General features: G+C 32.7%; 1 protein-coding gene across 3 annotated transcripts in view; it reads right to left on the bottom strand.

The window, feature by feature from the left end:
- Window positions 1-2,930: 2,930 nt before the first annotated feature.
- Window positions 2,931-24,297, bottom strand: part of LOC139527948 (germinal-center associated nuclear protein-like) — a 57,768-nt gene continuing 36,401 nt past the window's right edge. For all 3 annotated transcript variants that reach the window (XM_071323646.1, XM_071323657.1, XM_071323668.1), the window contains exons 18-32: window positions 23,887-24,087; window positions 23,444-23,546; window positions 19,130-19,260; window positions 18,589-18,746; window positions 17,990-18,145; window positions 15,752-16,281; window positions 15,027-15,187; window positions 13,701-13,874; window positions 13,059-13,307; window positions 12,127-12,288; window positions 10,437-10,566; window positions 9,166-9,364; window positions 8,046-8,220; window positions 5,947-6,043; window positions 2,931-5,094 (exon numbers count right to left, since the gene is read on the bottom strand). In XM_071323646.1, coding sequence (XP_071179747.1) covers window positions 4,616-5,094; window positions 5,947-6,043; window positions 8,046-8,220; window positions 9,166-9,364; window positions 10,437-10,566; window positions 12,127-12,288; window positions 13,059-13,307; window positions 13,701-13,874; window positions 15,027-15,187; window positions 15,752-16,281; window positions 17,990-18,145; window positions 18,589-18,746; window positions 19,130-19,260; window positions 23,444-23,546; window positions 23,887-24,087 — 3,105 coding nt within the window. In that variant the 3' untranslated portion in view covers window positions 2,931-4,615. The remainder of the gene's footprint in view (window positions 5,095-5,946; window positions 6,044-8,045; window positions 8,221-9,165; window positions 9,365-10,436; window positions 10,567-12,126; window positions 12,289-13,058; window positions 13,308-13,700; window positions 13,875-15,026; window positions 15,188-15,751; window positions 16,282-17,989; window positions 18,146-18,588; window positions 18,747-19,129; window positions 19,261-23,443; window positions 23,547-23,886; window positions 24,088-24,297) is intronic.

The following is a 24,297-nucleotide window of genomic DNA, read 5'->3' as shown; positions in this document are numbered from 1 at the left end:
ATTTCAGAAACTGTAAATACAGATATATTTTGATGCACTGTGTCTATTGTTTTTATTAGTGGTTTTTGAGCCTCATATCAATCTTTTGACTTAAGCCAATTGCAACTGATTTCTAGTTTATTTTGTAAATGTGCTGTTACTCCACTGTTCCAGGTTAGGGGAAGGTTGAGCACTTAAAGTCTTAAACACATGGTTAACACCGTCATCTTCTAATTGTCCCAGTGGACTGTAGAACAATGGTTGTTGTTGGTTCATGTCAGTCAGACTTATTTTTTTGTTTGTTTTCTAATAAATAAGGACGCTATTTTCTCGTCTTTAACATTTTTCATGTTGGACCTTTTAAGGAGGCTCGCGGGTATAAGATTTTCAGAAAAAAAATAAACTTTTATTTTTCATTACAAATTTTATTCATTACCTTTAGTAGTTGTTACTTTATCATGTGGTACAAAAATGATTCCAAAAAATCAATTCGTGTTGGCCCCAGGTGACTTTGAAAATGTTTATATCATGAAAAAAGCTCCAAATTATCTCCCTTTGGTGCAAAAAAGCTATTTTTTGTCATTAAAATTGAAATATCTTTTTTTAACTCATCGGTGACCTATATTTTTTATTATTGTTTTCAAATAAGCTATACATTAACTAAATAATTGTAAAATTTAAGCGATTTCTGTAATTAAATTCGTTTTTTATTTCGATATTACCTCTTTTTCTCCTATTAGTTCAACAGAAAAAAAGTACCTTTACAAAAATGTATGCTTCTTTCGAAGTCAGATTGTGAGCGTAAATGATCGGTGACACCCCTTTTTTATTTTATTTTTCTATTAGGTATAAGATAAAGTTCATTTATAGAAAAAATTGGCGAAATCTTATATTAAATAAAAAAAATTATTTAGACCCGCGAGCTCCCTTAAAGTAGATTATACTGTTTGTTCTCATTGTTTTAACTGCTAACTTCTACATTATTATACTCTGGTGGATACTTTGTCAATCATACAAGACTTATATTGATGAATTTTAATGCCAGAAATGGTATAATTTTGGCAAATGGTCCAAATTTTCTGAGAATTAGTATCAAGTCATGTCATAAGAAAAAGAGAATAAACAAGTTCTGCATGCAATTCACTAATGACTCTTATATAGTAGTATAGATTCAGAAGATTTTTCTGGTGGTCATATTTTTTCCAATTTTAAACAAATGAGAATCATAAGGGTCCCTTCCATAATTCCTGCCAACTTATTAGTATCAGAATAGAAGAAAACCAGATGCTCCACAGGGCACAGTTTTATACGACCGCAGAGCTCGAACCCAGAACAGTGGGGCCAAGTATGGACACAACATTCAAGCTTGATACAGCTCTGAATTTGGATTGTGATTAAATAGTTGACACAACATAGGTTTCTGACACAGAATGAATGTGGTCTAAGAACTCAAACTTAAAAAATTTTTAAATTGGGACATTTACCTATTATGGTCCAATATCCAAAATCTAAATACATTGTTAGATTCAGCATATCAAAGAACCCCAAGAATTCAATTTTTGATGAAATCAATTAAAGTTCAATTTTGGACCCTTTAGACCTCAATGTGGACCAATTTGATAACCAGGCCCAAATATCAAAAATCTAATACATGATTTGGTTAGATTCAGCATATATCAAAGAATCCCAAGGATTTCAATTTTTGTTGATTTCAAACAGGTTTAATTTTGGAACAATATTTGGACCATCTTGAAAACTGGCCCCATAGTCAAAAATCTTAATACATGTTTAGATTCAGCATATCAAAGAACCCCAAGGATTCAATTTTTGTTGAAATCAAACAAAGTTTAATTTTGAACCCCGATTTGGACCAACTTGAAAACTGGGCCCATAATCAAAAATCTAAGTACATGTTTAGATTCAGCATATCAAAGAACTCCCAAGAATTCAATTTTTGTTAAAATCAAACAAAGTTTAATTTTGGACTCTATGGACCTTAATGTAACCAATTAGAAAACGGGACCAAAAATTAAGAATGTACATACACAGTTAAACTAAACTGTTGGGACCAAAACTCCCAAAATCAATCCCAACCTTCCTTTTGTGGTCATGACATAAGTCTTGTGTTTAAATTTCATAGATTTCTATTAACTTAAACTAAAGTTATAGTGTGAAAACCAATGTCTTCAGACGACGACGATGCCAACGTCATACCAATATACGACCGCAAATATTTTTGCGGTCGTATAACAAGAATGTGTGCATAGTACATTGATGCCCAATCCGCACTATCATTTTCTTAGTTCAATGGACCGTGAAAATGGGGGGAAATCTCTAATTAGAAAGATCATATCATAAGGAACATGTGTACTAAGTTTCAAGTTGATTGGACTTCAACTTCATCAAAAACTACCTCGACCAAAAACTTTAACCTGAAGCAGGACAGACAGACAGATGAATTGACGAACGAACGGACAGATGCAGACCAGAAAACATAATGCCCATAAATGGGGCATAAAAATGTGATTTATTCATAGGGTTTTTAAGACAACTCTTTGTCACCAATGCTGTCTTGTTTGCCACCCTATCAACATCAAAATACACTGAATTACAAATTGTAGTTTCAGAGCTTTTTAAATCAACCAATCAGAATTAATGATTTCATCCAGAGTTTTTCATTCAAATCAATCAATCAATCAAATGAGAATTATTAGTAAAATATATCTTAAATTAAAATTGAATAAAGTTGTTTAAAAAGAAATAAAAAAGGGGGAGAACAGTTCAAAGATACCAAGTGATAATTGATGCCAAATGATGCAAAACTTACATAACACATTTGGTCAGGTAAATAGGAGTAAGACAAGTTGGCATTTTTTTCCGTTCATGAACTTTTTATCTTCACAAATTTTTAATATTAGTAGATCTTGTATACAGGTACAAAAAAACAAATGCTAAATATGTATAATTTATTACAACAAATCAATATGGCATACATAATTGGATAATTTCACAACATTTACTTTTCATTAATCTTCATGATATTTGCTTTTGACAGCATACCAGCAACTGTGGATCAACAAACATTTCACAGATAGATATCTCTGCATCAAGTATATTAAGTAAATCCAATGATTCATAGCAGATTAAAAAGTAACTAACTCTGAGGTTTTGTTGACATTTTTGAACTTGTTATAGACAAAATTCCTCTCATAATTTTTTTTTAAAATCATGTGCTAATTTAATAAAATATATACACCTTCATGATCTTCATTATATAACTGATTTTTGCCATATTTAGTACTTATTAAGTTCATAACAACCACTTGTTTTTTGGTGTCTGTTACAATTATAAATAAATAACAAAATAAACTGTATTTTTCAATAGCACTATTGTTCAAGTATAACAAGAGTGCACACGCTGAAATGTCTCGCCTTCTATACTAATCATTGATATTATGTTGATAGTCCTAAGTATAAAGCTAAGCTTTAATACAACTGTCACATAAACTAAACATTAACCAAGATAACTAAACAAAGACCAATGAACCTTGAAAATGAGGTCAAGGTCAGATGAACCATGCCAGGTAGACATGTACAGCTAACAATGCTTCTATACAACATATATAGTTGACCTATTACTTATAGTTTAAGAAAAATAGACCAAAACAAAAAAACTTAACACTGTGCAATGAACCGTGAAAATGAGGTCACGGTCAAATAAAACCTGCGCGACTGACATAAAGATCATAAAATATTTCCATACACCAAATATAGATGACCTATGGCATATAGTATTAGATAAAAAGACCAAAACTCAAAAACTTAACTTTGACCACTGAACCATGAAAATGAGGTCAAGTTCACATGACATCTGCCCGCTAGATAGGTACACTTTACAATCATTCCATACAACAAATATAGTAGACCTATTGCATATAGTATGAGAAAAACAGACCAAAACACAAAAATTTAACTAAAACCACTGAACCATGAAAATGAGGTCAAGGTCAGATGACACCTGCCAGTTGGACATGTACACCTTACAGTCCTTCCATACACCGAATATACTAGCCCTATTGCTTGTAGTATCTGAGATATGGACTTGACCACCAAAACTTAACCTTGTTCACTGATCCATGAAATGAGGTCGAGGTCAAGTGAAAACTGTCTGACAGACATGAGGACCTTTCAAGGTACGCACATATCAAATATAGTTATCCTATTACTTATAATAAGAGAGAATTCAACATTACAAAAAATCTGAACTTTTTTTTCAAGTAGTCACTGAACCATGAAAATGAGGTCAAGGACATTGGACATGTGACTGACGGAAACTTCGTAACATGAGGCATCTATATACAAAGTATGAAGCATCCAGGTCTTCCACCTTCTAAAATATAAAGCTTTTAAGAAGTTAGCTAATACCGCCGCCGCCGCCGTAGCCGCCGCCTGATCACTATCCCTATGTCGAGCTTTCTGCAACAAAAGTTGCAGGCTCGACAAAAAACTAATACATGATTTGATAAATGTAACACAATAAATTTTCAGTCCTTTACAAAAATTGTAATGTATCATCAATTGTTAAACGAGATTAATGATTTAATCAATATTCCATTGCATAAAATAGTTCAACACATCATACAGGACTACCTAACCATTGTTTTAACCGACTTTCAAACAAATCACTAGCTCTTCTGTTTGTATCTATTTCTTTTTTCAGTTTGTCAACTTCATCAGTTATTAAAGGTTCACTTAAACTTTCCAGGAGTATGTGATCACCTGACACAGTTTTCTCTGGAGAATCAAACACACTCCAGGGTGGAAGGGCTGAAATATCAGGCATTGTTGTACTGTTCATATCTCCATTCAACAACGCATTCTTTAGAAACTCGTCATATTTGTTTGACTCCCGCTGTTCCTTTTTAAGATCAGATGTTAGTGATATCGATATTTTACGAGCAGCCTGAACACACTCAGGTTCTATTTCAAGAACAATGTTAGCATTATTTTGTGTTTTGTTCACATGCTCTGGTTCATAGGATAAACTCTCTTCTGCCTTCTTTGCTTTTGACTTTATTTTTGCTATCTGCATTGAAGATTTCATTGAAGTTGTCACTGAAATAAAATAAATGTTAATCAAATATTAGACTTAAATTTAATTTGAATCAATTTTAACTAAAATGTTGTGTTTTTTTTTAACAACAATGTATATTTTTCAATCAAATATGCCTGTTATATTGTTACATCAAGAATCCAAGCATTTCTTGATGTATTCTGTAATATTCCACAGATTACCCATGTAAGTAATAAGCTGTTGATAAATCTATGTCTGCCAAAGAGTAGAGAAAACTACAAATTCATACCTTGTCCATTGGATTTCTCATGATTAAGAAATACCAGGCATTAGAATATCTATAAAACGCCTAGAAAATTAGCCTAACAATGTTAGATCTGATTCTTCCCTGAATCAGAACCTGTACTTATTACAAAGGTAATTCGTTGTATATTGTGTGAGATATTAAATTTCATCAATGTTACAAATATTAATGTATATATACCAAAATAGATGCAATGGCATCAATTCACTGTAAACAAATATTTTAAATAAAAGGAGAATGTGTGGAATTTGGTCTGTGTTTTACGGTAATAAGAATTGTGTAAAAGTTTCTTAACATTTGGTTGAGGCAAATTAAAGATAGAGAACAGAAACTAATTTTGAGATGTACATATGAATGGATGGACAAGGGTAACACTTTAAGCCCACACTGCCGCAGTGGGGGCATAAAACATTTGTTTATTACAAAGCCAGTTCCTTTTCCAAAAATGAAAACTAATCAACACAGCACATATAATATAAAAATAATTCATTTCAAAAACTTATCGGTATCAGTTCTTCTTCTATAACTAGCTTGCTAAATACAGTGTTGCTCCAAAGAAAATGAAATAAAAATCAGAGAAATACTATACCATTAAAATCTTTGACAGATTCCATGAATCTCCAGCTATCAGGTGGACGGTAATCATCTAGTTCCTTCTTCATGTACACTGCCAACAATTCATACTTCTGTAAATATAAATCATTTATCTGAAATTGGTGTCAGTATTCCTTTAAACATTATCATTGTCAGATTTGCTCAAAAGAAATATGTACAAAGCTACTATTGGATTGATTGGAATTGAAGAACAAGAGGCTGTCACAACGACAGCAAACCGGATTTATTAATATTTATTTGTGTCCTGGCAATATCACAAGAACCATTATTGATGAATGGTGAAAGTGAAAATCGTCAATATCAAATTTGACCTCCATTTTGTCATCCGTATCAACATCTTAAAATTTGAAAAGCTTAGATTGAATGGTTCATGAGTAAATGCAACAACGTGAATGGAAACGCCATTTCACAATCTTTCAAGAACCATAACTCCTGAACGGTAAAAGTCAAAATCATCATTATTGAACTTGACCTCTAATTTGCCATCAGTAACAACATATAAAAATTTCAAAAGCTTTGGTTGAATGATTCATGAGAAAATGCACGGACACGACTGGAAACACCATTTTTCAATTTTTCAAGAACCATAACTCCTGAACGGTAAAAGTCAAAATCGTCATTATTGAACTTGACCTCTATTTTGTCATCAGTAACAACATATTAAAATTTGGGAAGCTTTGGTAAAACAGTTCATGTGTAAATGCATGGACACGACTGGAAACACCATTTTTCAATCTTTCAAGAACCTTAACTCCTGAACGGTAAAAGTCAAAATCGTCATTATTGAACTTGACCTCCATTTTGTCATCAGTAACAACATATTAAAATTTGGGAAGCTTAGGTAGAACAGTTCATGCGTAAATGCACAGACACGACTGGAAACTCCATTTTTCAATCTTTCAAGAACCATAACTCCTGAACGGTAAAAGTCAAAATCGCCATTATTGAACTTGACCTTCATTTAGTTGTCAGTAACAACATATTAAAATGTTAAAAGCTTTGGTTGAACGGTTCATGAGTTAATGCACGGACAACATTTGAGTGACGCCCGCCCGCCCGCCCGCCCGCCGTACATCCCCAAATCAATAACCGACATTTTTGTCACAAAAATCCGGTTAAAAACAATAGCTAACAAGCTTTCTAAAGCATTTTATAATACAATGTATAATAAGAATATATATTATTAGTGAAATATCTTCAGTACACCAAAACTATTGACATATCCATATCCAAAGTCACTGTTGCATGAAGTTGATCCAAAAATTAGTTATTTTCTTGAACATGCAAAAAAAGACAGTGGTAGGGATTTTCAATTGATCACAACATGCACTGCGGGACTCTGAAATACAGATATGAATGTAAACATAAAACCTATTTCAAATTTTACTTCCATTAAACCATGGTCTATAGAGGGGGGATAGGACCTTTATCGGGACTCCGGGATCGGGTGTTTTTAAGCTCGGGATTTCGGGATTTACCCCTTCGGGATCCGGGAATTCTTTTTTTCAAATTTCGGGATCCGGGATTTAACTTTATTTAAATTCGGGACCTCGGGATTTCGTATTTTTAAGCCCAGGATTTCGGGATCAGGACCCATCCTACCCCCCCCCTCTATAGCATGTCTTATCATTTTAAGTAAATGACAATAGCCAAATTTCATATTTGCTAATAACTTTTTTTTTAAAAGCTTTGTACAAGCATCTTCAGGAACAAAACATTTATGTCAAGTTTGTTATATTGTTTGCAACTGCTTCAACTGTATGGGCTGAGAGGTTTAAGAATTTATGATGGACCTGCATCTGATAAATGGAAATACAGAGAACAGTACATGGGTACAAAGGAGAATATATGAAGTTTATAGTGTTAAGAATCGGGCATCCAAACATAAATTTTATTTGAGGATGTCAACTTATCAAACATGATACTCATATGTTGGGTAACAGAAAACCTCAACTAATGATGATGAGCAGCAAATTTCGGCTGTTAAAAGTTAGGATGGATAATTTCCCCCCCCCCAACAACAATTTCAATTCTATAAACTGAATGGTATTGTTTATTCCTAACTTGACCTACATCATTCAGCTGTGTATCATTAAACTTGGTGACAGTTAGTTTGTAGTCTATACAAGCTGATATGACATCTGTCCAGGGAATATTTTCATGTGAGGGTTCACATCTTGTCTCCTTCTCTAGTAAGTAACAAAGGTCTTCAAAATCTCTCTCTGTGTTCTTCAAAATCAATCTTATCCTAAAAAGAAAAATATAAAATGATCAAATGTGAATGTTTACAGTTATAGTCTGATATATAGTTAATGTTATAGTCTACCATATATTTTATTTTACAAATTGTATACATCAAAGGTACAAAATTTGATATACCACCATTAAGTCATGCTTAATTACTGAAATCTTCATAATTTTAGCATTTTAGTTAAATTTTAGACGATTTTCGTGTGAAACGAAAGTGGCCGCATTCGTGTTCATCCTTAATAATAAAATGTAAGTTGTATTTTATGATAATACATTACATATATAAAGATTGAGGATGAACACGGATGCGGCCACTTTCATTTTTGACAAAAACCATCTGAAAAGTGACAATTTGCGGCATATTTGGTATATTTTCGTATTTGAGCTTGAATCGGGTCGTTTGTAATGACTAAATCAGTTAAAATCTTTCACATAAACTAATTGATTCAAAATGAAATAGACATTTAAGTGTTTAAAAAGTGGTCAAAATCTTTCGTCAGATGAACCTGAAATTTGAGGCCAAAATCGGTCCTTACCGGACCTACTCCTTTATAAATTCTTTTTGAGTTTTTGTTCACATTGTAACCCAAACTTCATCCTTCTGGCATTAGACCATATGGTGACCCATTTCTCTGCATATCTTTAAAACTAACCTACTACTGGCCATTGATAGAATATCCTTTTTATGGCATGAAATTGCTTAGAATAATTTCAATAGGATTGATGGAACAGACAAAGAAAGAACAAAACAAAAATATATATTGGCTCTGCAACTATTATTGAGTGGTAAAAAAAGAGGAACACACTCACATCCTTAGTAAACTATTGATATTATGAACATGTATTAGAAAACAAATGTAACATATTATGATTATTGTAATACTTCTTCTAGATTGTTAATATGAATGAAAGTAGTTGATTAAAGATTAATAACAATTCATACTTGGATGATAGGTCTATTTTGGCCTGTCCAGAATGGTCATCTATGACTTTGTCTATATAAATCCACAATACTTCACATATTTCTGACCAATCATCTTTCTCAAAATCATCATTCAGAAACCATGGTAACTGCAATGATTCTGTTAACTGTTCTATGCAATATAAATGATCTTCTGTATTCCAATGGGAAGCAGGTATACCTGAAATGTTTACACACATATGTACATTTAAATTTTATAAATTACAAACAAATGCTAAAAAAAACCAAAAAACTTTGAAGTTATTCTGATGTTATAATATGCTGTTATAATATTACTCTCTACATAGATATTGCATCAGTGGCTAGATTGACAGCTGATTTCTAAAACAAGAGAGAGATATAAACTATAGTGACATACTAAAATGTCGTCTGATCTGTTTTACTTATTCAATTCATGAAGGAAGTCTGTAACATGAAGGATTTACTACAAGTATCACATAAACTTAATATCATCAATATTCTATGAAAATGAGATCACATTCAGATGAATCATGCTAGACAGTCATGTAAACCTTACAATCATTAAATATTGGTCCTATTACTATTAGAACTGGAGAAGTAGACAAAACCACCAAATAAAATAATTGTGTAATGAACCAGGAAAATGAGGTCAAGACCAGATGATACCTGCAGGACAACTATATTTTTTATATTAATATGTACACCTAACAATTATTCCATACACTAAATATAGCTAAGCTTTTGCTATTAGTATTTAAAAAACAGAACAAAACATAAAACTTAACATTAACCAAAGAATCATACACCACATATAGTTGACCTACTGCTTATAGTATCTGAGAAACACACCTCCCTCATCATGTAACTTTAACCTTGATCACTGATCCATGAAATAAGGTTGAGTTAGGTGAACCCTGTATAATAGACTTGTAGTCTTGTAGACATTAAGAAGTATACCTTCTTAAATATTAAACTTTATACAAATAATTTTTGCTGTTACATGTACCAGTGTCTCTATGTCTTGCATTCTGCAACTTTTGTTGCAGGGGGAGAATGAAAACTAACATTTTATTGATTCATCTATTTGATCTCAATGCATATTTCTGATTTAATATCTCAGTTAAGAAAAACAGGACTAACTGTGCACACTAAAATGAGATTGGTCACTGATGATAGTCACTAGAGTAAATGACCAACTTATTAATGAAAACAGGTAGAAAAAAATCTATGACAACAAGAAACACATGCAAATAAAATATACACCAACTTACAAAGAGTTGGACTTTTTGTTGAGAAGAATTCTGCAACTGGCCAAGACTGGTCCTTCAATGTTTCTGATGCCAAGACTTTGGTCATGTGACTGATCACATGATTAAATAATATAACCAACTGTTCTGGCATCTGAAATAGGATGGATATATTATGTTTCTCTTCTATGACAGATAGCAAGTAATTTCAAATGTAAAATAGACTCCAGGTATCTTAAAACATAATTTACTGGTTACAATTTTTAATTTTATATGTAACTTCATAACCATATAAAATTAGATTGGAAACAAGTTAATGTGACAAAGAGACAATATATGCAGCAGTATCAATGAATGACTAAAAATTCTTGTTAAGTCTCTGCTATGAGCTATAACAACTTCTAGTAACTGCACAGAACCCCATAGAAGATTATCTTATATTTCAATGTATGTCAGAATCACAAAATATTTGCATGTATATTATAGGCACCAATTGACTACACCTACACAGTATGTGCCAAACAGTTTTCAGGTTTATCTGACCGAAAGAGAAATCTGAAATTTTCTACTATATATTCCACCAAAAAAATCTTAATAGTTCTGTCTTACCGGATGATTTAGATGTGTGACATTTTGTCAGTCAGACAGAGTTTGGGATACACTGCTTACATCAAATAGATCACAGGCTATTGGGCCGCAGTTCTATTTTGACAATTTTTCTTTTAATGCTCTAAATTCTTTATAAAAATTTGTAAGGGTTCCGCGGAACCCAGTGTCTCGCCTACTTTTGCTGTTAATTACAGACTCAACAAAAATGAGGAAAAAAATCAAAAAAAATATTCCTCTTGATACTATCTTTTGATTGTAAGAAGCTTCTGTCCAAGTTCAAGTTTGGTAAAAATCCAGGATAGTTTATGAATTTAATAAATGATCATAAATGTTTAAAAAACTTGAACTGCAGACTGTATGTACAGTAATGTTAACTGGAAGACAAACTAAGTCCATTTATAAGTAAAATACAGATAAACAGATACAAAATGTTAACAAAATTTCCTTCTAGATACTAGCTTTTGATCACAAACAACCTTCTGTCCAAGTTTGGTATAAATCCAGGATAGTTTCAGAAATTTATTAAATTTTTAAAAACTTTAACCACAGAGTGAATGTTATGCTTCCTGGCAGAAAAACTAAGTCCATTTATAAGTAAAATACGGAAAAAATGGAATTTCATCTTTACAAAATTTACTTCTGGATACTATCTTTGGATCATAAACAAGCTTCTGTAAACAAGTTTGGTAGAAATCCAGGATAGTTTAAGAAAGTTATTAAAATTTCAAAAACTTTAACCACAGAGTGAATATTTGTGGACACTGACGCCGAGGGAATGTAGGATCGTTATGTCTCCCTTTTTCGACTAAAGTCGAAGGCTTGACAAAAAAGGCTTTCCAAACATTTGAAGGGTTGGTAGTTCCCTCCTGTTCCTTCAGCAATAAAAACTGGTCCCTATGACATAGCAAAGTGTTCTGAAGTGGTATTTAACACCAAAAATCAATCAAACCAATTTTTTGTCTCATGCATACCTAATGATTATTTCAGAAACATGAGTGAATGGACTGGTATCAGTATTCCACTGACTTTAACCTTCATGGTATATGAAATGTAATGCACAAAAAATTTTACAAAATAACTAAAGTGATCTATTATAATATACTACCTGATGCAGAAAACCATTCTGTTTCCTTTGTTTAAGGTTTTGTAAAACTGGACTAAAGAATTTCTTCAGTATGTAATCATCTATGAAATCTTTTAAATATTTGACTTTGATGTCTGCCTGTGGTGGGTAAGCTTCAGCTAAAAATTGGACACATTCTTTTAACTGTAAGAAATATGAGATAATTAGCTAAATTTATTTGTTATTTTTATAAACATAACAGATAAAAGGATTTTTGGTTATACTAAATAAAACAAACTATAGATCATTTTTTGCAAATTTCTGATAAAAAAAGACCATAGACTGTATATTCTGTCCTGCAATATTATTATTAACCTGATAATTTTTAGAGTTTTGCCTTCAATCATAGCACTTTTTCTTCATGTATAGCAAAAACCATAGCAATTTTGCAGCAGTGTGGAAATATTATTTTGTGTAGACTCTGACAGAATTGAGCTGTCCAGTTCTTAATTTTAATCTGTAATAGTCCATTTGCCAATTACCGATTTGATTCTGTTATTACACACTTTTTAAACAAATTACTTCCCTTTGTCAATCGTAGACTGGTTCCATACCGGACAAAATTGGATTTTGCCAATGCATAGCATGATGAATTGAAAGTGATGTATCGGCGGTTTAACTAATTTGTCATAAAAAATAATTTCTGATGTCAAAAGTATTTAGATTAACAACAAATTAATGTAATTAAAAGTTTTGAAAACCTTAAAGAGTACTCACATTATGCACAGGTAAATTTGCTCGTTCTGCTAGCTCTCCATTATAAATGAAAATAAATGTCCCCTTTAAGGGAGACAACTGAAAGAGGGAGTTTAATTACAGGGTCAAATACCGGAATTGGCAAATAGCCTATTGCTTTAAGTTTTTTTTTCTGTCATTCACTGGTATTCTTAATTAATAATGAATAATTAACTTACTTCCTGGTTGAGTTCTGGTTGTGTTACATCTAATGAACGGCCATAATCTTGAAGGTCAACAGGTCGAAGGTAGATAGTGGACACAAACTCTTCATCCGTAAATGATGGTAAATCTAGTCCGGTATAAACTAAATCATCTAAATCATCACTGATTAACAGTGGAATCATTATCACCAAGGGTACCGGTGGATATAATGGTTTCAACTGTAATAATGTCTGTAGACGACTTCTAGCATCTTCCCAGTATTCCTGTCAATGGAACAATATAGGCATTAGAAAATTAGATTCTGACCTTATAAATTTAGGTAGGTAGGATGTTGTTTCTGAGCATCTTCTGGGCATGTAACAAACTTCTTTTCTTGTTTTAAAATAATTTATCAAGTACATGTATCCTTTAATATACAACAGTAACATAAAAAAATTAACTATAAAAAATTTAAGTGTTTTTATGTGTTTTTAATTTATCAATTAATCCTTTTAAAATCAAGGGCAGATAATTATCTTGAATTTGATAGAATTTGTGTTTTTTTTAATAGATTTTTCAAGAAAATAAGGCATGTGATCCATTATTTTCATTTGATATGAGGGAAGTAGTTATGAAAAGCCATTATCTGCTTGGATTTTACAAAAATAAAAACTTACTGCAGATAAATCATCAGTTACACCAGGAGGAAGAACAAAAATTATTCCATTTGTTCCAAGAAGGTCACTGTGACCTAATTCTTCATCTTTCACTGCTTTAATGCAAACTCCTAAATCTTTAACTATACTGCTGTGACTATATTGGATCTCAGTTCTGTACAGACTTAACATATCCTATAATTAAAACTCATCATTATAATACAAGATTGATGTGAAACTGTCTGCTGTGACTATATTGGATCTCAGTTCTGTACAGACTTAACATATCCTATAATTAAAACTCATCATTATAATACAAGATTGATGTGAAACTGTCTGCTGTGACTATATTGGATCTCAGTTCTGTACAGACTTAACATATCCTATAATTAAAACTCATCATTATAATACAAGATTGATGTGAAACTGTCTGCTGTGACTATATTGGATCTCAGTTCTGTACAGACTTAACATATCCTATAATTAAAACTCATCATTATAATACAAGATTGATGTGAAACTGTCTGCTGTGACTATATTGGATCTCAGTTCTGTACAGACTTAACATATCCTATAATTAAAACTCATCATTATAATACAAGATTGATGTGAAACTGTCTGCTGTGACTATATTGGATCTCAGTTCTGTACAGACTTAACATATCCTATAATTAAAACTCATCATTATAATACAAGATTGATGTGAAACTGTCAATAAAGAAGTTATAAATTACCATGTACTGTTTTAAAGAACAATCTGTTCCACTGATATTCAAAAAAAAAGTATCAAATATTTCAGAGTATAACAAGAATGTGTCCATAGTACACAGATGCCCCACTCACACTATCATTTTCCATGTTGAGTGGACTGTGAAATTGGGGTCAAAACTTTAATTTGGAATTTAAATTAGAAAGATCATATCATAGGGAACATGTGTACTAAGTTTCAAGTTGATTGGACTTCAACTTCATCATAAACTGTCTTGACCAAAAACTTAAACCTGAACTTCGCACGATCATTTTTTATGTTCAGTGGACCTTGAAATTGGGGTAAAAACTTTAATTTGGCATTAAAATTAGAAAGATCATATCATGGGGAACATGTGTACTAAGTTTAAAGTTGATTGGATTTTAACTTCATCACAAACTACCTTGACCAAAAACTTCAACCTGAAGTGGGATGAACGGAAAGTGGACGAACAGACAAACATATGAACAGACAGACGCACAGACCAGAAAACGTAATGCCCCTCTACTATTGTAGGTGGGGCATAAAAATATATGACTATTATGACTATTTCTAAAATTTAAAAAAAACTCAAAATATTTCATTTATTCTATTAATACCTTATCTTTATCACTTGATGTTTCATCCTTGCCTTTAGTGAACTTTGACCTTAACCATTTTTCAAGCAGCCCTCCAACATCTTTTTCTTCTTGACCTCCACATAGCCTCAAATCAGGGAGTGATAGTATCAACTTCCAATAAAATGTTCTAGATTTACATACTGAAATAGAACAAGACTATATAATTTGTACTTCAGGTGATGGTTTTACAAACTGGATCAACTTGCTTCTAGTCTGTGTTTTCCCATACATTCCAATGGGCATACGCTTTTATATCAACTTGGCCCTACATTTTTGGACTTTTAACAATTAAAGAGAATTGATAGACAGAATATCTAACATACTTCAGAATTATTCAAAATTGCAATGCACTATGAAACAAACTAATGAACGACTGAATGCTGTAGCCAGGTCAGAAGAACAGTTACTTGCCAAAATCAAATATGTTTTTTTTATCATGAACATTACTGACAAACATACCTACCATGAAATGTAGGTCAAGGTCACATGACAAAGACTAAAAGAGAAGGTTTCATAATAAACAACCTCTATATAGAAAGTTTTGTTAACCTAAATGAGAGTGAGAAGATAAAAAGGCATTTACAAATGATCAATGCTGCCCCTGCACCAGAAAAATATATGAAAATTAGGCTGACCTCAAATAAACCTTTGAGACAAAACCAAGGCATAGATTTAATATCTATTAAACAATATAATGGTCTTACTTTTAAAATGTTTCTGGAGCTGTGAACCAGCCGTAGTGGCAATGTCTAGTGGCTGCCATGACTTAAGGTGACAAATTTTTCTGTATAACTCATGAGCACTTAACATAAGATCAACAGCCCATCTATTGGTTAAATCTCGTTCAGGAGTGTCTATTTTTAACTTAGCAAGTTTATTGACATAAAATCCATTGTTATCACAAACATCATTTTGTCTTTCAGGAATTAATTTCTGCACTGTATCGTAACTATTGTCCATGGCCACTGCAGGAGGGAAATCTAACATTGATCGTTTCAGTTTTATTCTGGCTAAGTACTCCTTCTTCCATCTTTGAAGGAATCTCCCAGCTCTCTCAAGTTCAATACAATGACAAATATCATCTAACTCCTCTAGTCGTTCTACAACATCCTTCTGATACACTTCCTCTCCAACCTCTTCACACACCTCATTCATAACAAGGTCAACAAGTTCATCTGATATTTCAATAGCACCTCGGTCTATTTGTTCTCTCTTAAGTTGTGCCTTTACTTCCCTGTAATTAAAGAAATTTAACTAGAAATCTGACATGAAAGAATGGGGACCTCTTGCACATTTTTGTGTGAGACACTGAAACAAACAAGGATTGAGACCTCACAAAACATGATAAATCCCGTCACATAGTTGTGCCTGTCCAAAGTCAGACACGTCTAGCCATTGTACAGGCCTCACACAATTTTCAGAATCATAGTGAGAAGTGACTTCACTTTTCAAAACTGATGGGGAAAAGTGGTGGGATTTGAAAGAGAAGTGTTCCTTCGCGCGTTGCGCTACAATGTTTGGATTTTTCTATAGTATAAAGGGTCATATGTAAATAATGTTCTTTTATATTGTTCAATTCATATCTGAGTATACAATTAGAGTAACTGTTCAAAGTCAAAGTTGTTTAAGTTTAGGTTCTTGTGAGAAACTACCAATTAAATATCTAGCACTTAAAAGATTTTTTTTCTATGTCAAAAAGAAATTATAAAAAGCTGGGCCATAAGATATCGATATTAGTATAATAGTGTCAGAGTTAAGGAACTTTGATCAGTATTTTGAAACAATCCATATGAATTATATGGAATTATATACACCAATCAATTAGATAGATGTAACCAAAAGTCTGTTAATGCGTATGGAATGTGTAATTTTTCCTTTTGGGATCAATATTCTTCTGTCAGATGTTCCATCCATATTTCCGAAGTTATTATTGTTAAAATACAGATTTCAGTCATAGCTGGTTCAGTTACGATCCATTGTTAGAAACGTTTATTGGCGGACGAATGCAAGAAAATTTACAAAAATAAACGATGTTTGACAAGCTATTTGAAAAGGAACATTACACTTTTAATGCAATAAATTGATTAAAAATTTACTGGAGGCAACTTTTATCATGTTAAATGACTTAACAAACTTATTTTGCTGCCAAAAGTTAGGTTGATGTACGTTTTCGAGTAACAAGCACTGGAAGTGCACAAAGAGATAAAAAGTTGTCTTTTTATTAAATAACCTGCTACATACTATAAAGACAATGCTTCAACCTCTTTTCTTTAGAAAATGAAGCGTTTTTGTATGAATGTCTTTAATTTTCAATAAAAAATTGATGTTTCATCAAATTGGTAAAAATTGAAAATGTCCGATGACTAAAGCGACTGAAAGTGAGCATAGGAAATAAAAGGGCGACTTGTTTTTGCTTTAGGGGGTCGGGGAAAGCGAAGTGATGGTTGGGAAAGCGACTTCTTCGCCCTAATCGCCTGGAAGTGCAAGCCGTGTTGTTAGTCTTGTTTTTTTTTAAATTTTAATTCATTTGTATGTTCAAGATATTAGTGTGGCGTCAATATTGCTGAACATTACTCAATATTACTAAAGTCTGACTACGGGTGCAGGATTTTCTAGCAGTATTGAATACCCATTAGTGGCCTGAAGCTTTTTTCTGTTTGGTCAGATTAAAGTCTCTTTGACTGTTATCTAGTCCTTGATCATAGGCTAGGTTAATATTGGTCAATATTGATTTTGCATAAATTATGATAAATTCAAAATTTATTTATAATAGTTTATATTTCATCATGAGGGGTGGTTGCTGGTTAAAGTAATGTTTATTTGTATGTTTTTTTGTGCAATTTGCAGATAAGAATTTTTGTTTGTAAGTGCATATAAAAAGAAATATCTATGGGCATGAATTGTAAAATGATAACACTGATATAACAAATAAAACAACAAACCTTATTTCTGCTGTTGCCAGGTTTAAGACTTCTTGATCCACAACATCTTTTATAATAACAGAAGTAAAATGGACGGCAGAACTCTGTATCATTGTCTCTTTATCTTTCTTCTGTTTTAATAATGTCACCTCAGTGTGGTATGACTGTGACAATGACCTAAAAACATAAATTTAAACTTGTCATCAGATAAATCTTGAAATTTGTCAACACCAGTCAGCAGATAATCACAAGGACGATCACTTTATTGTTATCATTCCCTCCCCCAATACATCTACACAGTTACAAGAATACATTTAATATAATACTTTTTCCTAAGTGTATTATTTTAACTTTTTCTACATGCATCAAACTTTAAGGTAAGAGCCTAACATATTATTTCAATTTTCTACTTTTAGACATTCATGGGCCATTATTGAAGCTTTTGGTACCAATCTATGCAAAAACTGACTAATACAGTCCCCATATAATTGGCAATACAATCTTACTTTCAATAGCCAACACTCTAGCTTCATTTGCCTTGCATGCCTTTCTGACACTAACAGTGACCACATATTCTGTAATTAAATCAGAGATTCTCTTTTTGTAGGTCCTATACATACCCGACATACTCTGTGACCACTTCCTCTACAATGATGTCACAAACATCCTGTGTTCCATTGGATATCATCAAAGCTCCTTGTATCAAATCTTCTGATACTTCCTTAGCCATATCTCCTATTACCTCCCAGAATAAATGTTTAGCTAAATCCTTGACATCCTAAAATACAAAATATACAAAATGTCTTATGCACTTTCTTATTTGAATTGTAAGTGTGATGATGTACTTGAATTCATTTGGTGACAATTAAGATGTTGTCTGCAACACATTTTAGCCCTGAAATTAAAATACAAATACTACAGTACTCAGGAAAATTAAATGTGTTATTTCCAACCTTATATCAAAGATTGTATCAATTGATGTATATCTATTTTTTATTCAGAAATGGTCCAGTTTTGTCTGAAAGTATTTATAGGGAAATCAACCAGAATACTAAAAAGTATCAAAGTTTTTTGGCTTTATATTAATGTACATTATTGTATCACTATGGCATTGCAGTTTTCTTAACTCTGACCTCACATACAATTATATTAAATACCTACATCATTAGTGTATTGCAGTTTCTGTGGTCCACTGTCTGGTTTTATTTCGGGTTTCACCTCTTGAACTACCTCTGGTTGAGGTACAGAAGGTTTATCCTGAACCACAGGCTTAGTCTGTATCTCTGATATATCTGAAAAATTAAGAAATAACTTTTTGCTGTGGAAATAAGGACAAGTATCCTTTACAGAACAAAGGAAAAAGAGAAGAAATACCTACAAATATAAAGACATTGAATAATAAACTATAATAACAAAGGTCAGCTGAATATGAAGAAAAAACTCACAAGAAAGATGACAAACAGTCATAAAAGCATGTTTATACATGTATATCACTTATTAACCCTTTAACCCCCAATCCCGCCTGTAGGCGTGATGGCGACAACCATTATTTGGTGGCCGTATGACCCTCCATATTTTTTTTGAACTGCCCCAACTGAACTGTCATGATAGCAGGGACTTCAACCAAGCAGTTCATGGTCCATCAACTCTTCATGAAAATTTGGCACTTTGAAAGCCGTTTAAGAGTTCAAAATAGGAAAAACATGAAAAGTAGCCAAAATCAGGTGGGGGTGGGCATCTTTTGATGGCCACTACGTAACTGGAAGTGACTGTTGGTAAAAACTATTATCATATATGCATGCATAGGTGGTATAGGAACACAACGAGGTATAATATGGCCAATAGGAATCTAGTCTGTAAAATCTAAGTCACTGTTTTGTCAAAAATCCATAAAAACGGACTCCCAGCTAGCATGAATGGACTACTGTAACTATAGGGTAATACTTGAATGTCAAAAAAACACAGTCTTGTCAGTGTTCACCTCTCAAGGTTGTTTTGAAATCGGAAAATAGACGGAAAATTTCCATTTTTCACTGGGGGTGGGTTCAAACCCACGAGAAAATATTCCACCTCCCACCCCACCCCCACCCATCCATGCCATCCGCCCCCAAATCCCAATAAGTAGTTAAATAGATGAGCATCAGTTACAGCATCAGGAGTTTGCTCATTTGCATATAATTTGCATATGTTTGCAAATTTTCGAAAATGCCTGATTTTCCAAAAATGTCTTGGGGCGAATGAGTTAAAGTAAAAATATTTTTTTCACGATTTTCAACCTCTAAAGAGTGTTTTAGTCAGTTTTACACCCTTAAACGACCCTCAAACCCAACAGAAGCCAAATTAAAAAAATTCGATCAAATAATTTAACCCTTTAACCCCCAATCCCGCCTGTAGGCGTGATGGCGACAACCATTATTTGGTGGCCCGTATGACCCTCCATATTTTTTTTGAACTGCCCCAACTGAACTGTCATGATAGCAGGGTGGAAATAAGTTTAAATACCAGGGGAAAAGGAGAACAAGAGTGCACACACTGAAATGTCTCGCCTTCTATACTAATCATTGATAATATGTTGATAGTCCTAAGTATAAAGCTAAGTTTTATTACAACTGTCACATAAACTTAACATTAACCAAGATAACTCAACAAAGACCAATGAACCTTGAAAATGAGGTCAAGGTCAGATGAACCATGCCAGGCAGACAGCTAACAGTTAACAATGCTTCTATACAACATATATAGTTGACCCATTACTTATAGTTTAAGAAAAATAGACCAAAACACAAAAACTTAACACTGTGCAATGAACCGTGAAAATGAGGTCACCGTCAAATAAAACCTGCGCGACTGACATAAAGATCATAAAATATTTCCATACACCAAATATAGTTGACCTATGGCATATAGTATTAGATAAAAAGACCAAAACTCAAAAACTTACCTTTGACCACTGAACCATGAAAATGAGGTCAAGGTCACATGACATCAGCCCACTAGACATGTACACCTTACAATCATTCCATACAACAAATATAGTAGACCTATAGCATATAGTATTAGAAAAACAGACCAAAACACAAAAATTTAACTATAACCACTGAACCATGAAAATGAGGTCAAGGTCAGATGACACCTGCCAGTTGGACATGTACACCTTACAGTCCTTCCATACACCGAATATACTAGCCCTATTGCTTATAGTATCTGAGATATGGACTTGACCACCAAAACTTAACCTTGATCACTGATCCATGAAATGAGGTCGAGGTCAAGCGAAAACTGTCTGACAGACATGAGGACCTTGCAAGGTACGCACATATCAAATAAAGTTATCCTATTACTTATAATAAGAGAGAATTGAATATTACAAAAAATTTGAACTTTTTTTTCAAGTGGTCATTGAACCATGAAAATGAGGTCAAGGACATTGGACATGTGACTGACAGAAACTTCGTAACATGAAGCATCTATATACAAAGTATGAAGCATCCAGGTCTTCCACTTTCTAAAATATAAAGCTTTTAAGAAGTGAGCTAACACCGCCGCCGCCGGATCACTATCCCTATGTCGAGCTTTCTGCAACAAAAGTTGCAGGCTCGACAATAAAAACCTTAATGGAAGCTCGGTTAAATAGGGTTCATTTATTTTCACTGATGCCCTATACACGATTATCTACTTTGTGTTAAACAGTGTTTCCCCCAGGATTTTTTTAAGGTGCAAAATTTAAGGGCGCGTAACTCTTTTTTTTTTAGAGTGAACTTATGTGATCTGAAGCCATCAGTTATAAATCATGACATGCAATATGAATTATAATGCTTTGTGTTATAAATGTGTTTAAAAATGCAGAGTATTAATGAATTACTAGAATATATATATGAAATAAATTGATGTTAAACACAAAAGTTATTCATATTCAGTCAATCTAAGAAGTCAAAAATATAAATATTCATCTCTGTAATCTCTCCTCCTTCTAGGAATATTGTTTCAAGATAGTGTTATTTAGTTGGAGTCTGTTCCTCGATTTTGTCTTGATCCTCTTTAGGGTTGAAAACCCCCTCTTACAATAACTTTTGCTTATACCCCCTTTAACATTTATAAGCCATGAAAAACTTAGTCAGCTACTTGTTATTGAAAACCAGAAACATGGTGCTTGATGTTATCACTTGCTAAAACTTTAGCTGGGTTGGGATTAGGAAAAACAATTACATCTGCTTACATGTATACTGACAGTGTAGAGTAAGGTGTATTACCCCTTTTCATTAGAAGTCATTGGGCTGAAAAAAAACTTCTACTTCCATCATCTGCCTTTACTATAGCTTAGAAGTCACCCCTTTGTTATTTGCAGAGAACATGTTCATTAAGAATTAATAAAATCGAATATGGTTAAGAACAAATGGAATTTTTAACGACCTTGACTGGCTATACAGCCCTTGCACGGTTGAAAAATATATTTGGTATACATTTTTTTAAAACAAAAATGTTTTAATGACCAGCTGACCAGTTTCAGTAGTTTGACATTACGCTTCCGTGTGTATTATTGTTGACACCTATCTTTGGCAGGTAGATAAAAACGAAACTTTACAAATTCGTTAAAGTTAAGAGCATTGGAATTATTTACTAGTGACATTATCCAGAAGCTGCAGCGATTCCGTGTTGATTGTCACATATTTCCCAACGGATTTACATCAATGTTCAATGATCATTTTATTTCTAAAAAAAAACGAGTTTGAGACGAATTTACCTTGCAAGCAACATTTTTTCACTTTCTATTAAAATAAATCACTCCTCATAATCTTTAATCAAAGTTTATTTAATTTTTTCAACTACAAATACTCTGATACATAATTTTCATTGTAAATATCTTTTGCAATGTGTATTCAACACGTTCATTGGTCGTGTATAAATAGATTCTTCTTCTCGACTAATGAAAAAATCCGTTATTTAAATGGTCAAGAGATCACACACATGATGCCTAAATACAATACAATGTATTTCTTCAATTTCTGCACTGAAGTTTTTACATTTTTTAATTTTCTTCTACAAATATCCATCTTCTTGTTGACATGTACGCTATTATATGATAACATAGTCCGATTAGGCTGAGATAAGCGTGGCTCAGGTCAAATTAATTATCAGTAATTGAGTAACACTGACCGACCTATCAGCAGTGATCTGCACCATGACAATTTTAACCAACATTTATAATGAAAATGTGAAAATTAAAATGCTGCTAGATCAAGTATTAAGGGACAACGGCCAATTAAGAAGCTGCGGGATGTACGAAAATATTATGAAGGCGCTGTGGTGCGTCACATCGGCCTGGGGAGAACACTGAAAACATTCAATAAATCATTTTTTTTAACTTCAAATCATGTTTTAATCTTCTTGCACAACTGGCGGTTACAAGTACTTTACAACTACAAAAGTTGATCATAACCATTTAACTTAAAAGATACAATAACTTGTATTAAATACCTGAAACATTAACATCTAGTTTGCCAACAAATCTAAGGTTGTCATCAAAACTATTTATAGGTGTTGGTAAACTTAAAGGTAACAAAGGCTCTCCATTCATTACCTGTAATAAGTAAAAGGAACACAGGTAATAAGGTATAGCTTTAGCCTATGTATTGACCGAAAATAAAAGCTAATCAGGGCTATGACATAAATTCAATAAGCTTCAATCTGATAAATTAAAATTTTGTTCTTTATCTGTTGTTGGAATAATTCAAATCAAATCAAATGTTAGCTCTAAGTGGCAGAATTGTAGATGATGAAAAACATGTTAATTGGCAGAAAAGTAGCCATTACTGTATGTATATGCTTATTTCAATTTCATCAAACTTTCAATAGTATAATATATAGATAGTAATGAGATGATATTTTACATTTTTGTCAATGATATTTGTGATACTCACCTCACCGATACGACTACTAAGTTTACTTTCTATTATATTCTGAGATCTTCTAGGCAGCCATGATTCTTCTGGCTCAACATAAGATGTCCTATCTAAGACAACGAACTCCTCCGTCACATTTAATCCATGGAATTTACAGAAGTATCTGGCTTCTATCTTGCTCTCAAATCCTAGACATCTCACCATTTCATTTAGAGAATACTAAAATTAGACATTTATATAAAGTTAACAACAAATACTGTGGATTCATATATTTTCTTTTATACAACTTTTCGTGAATACTTAATTTTATGGTTTTGCAAAGGTTTGTATGCATGCCTACAAAAATACTTAATTTTGTGGTTTTGCAAAGGTTTGTATGCATGCCTACAAAAAACTTAACTTTGGTAGAGCATTTATATTCATGGTTAT

The sequence above is a fragment of the Mytilus edulis genome, chromosome 1, assembly GCF_963676685.1.
Source record: "Mytilus edulis chromosome 1, xbMytEdul2.2, whole genome shotgun sequence".
Lineage (NCBI taxonomy): Eukaryota > Metazoa > Mollusca > Bivalvia > Mytilida > Mytilidae > Mytilus > Mytilus edulis.
The sequence above is the reverse complement of the archived record's forward strand: the minus strand, read 5'-3'. Positions and strand labels throughout refer to the sequence as shown.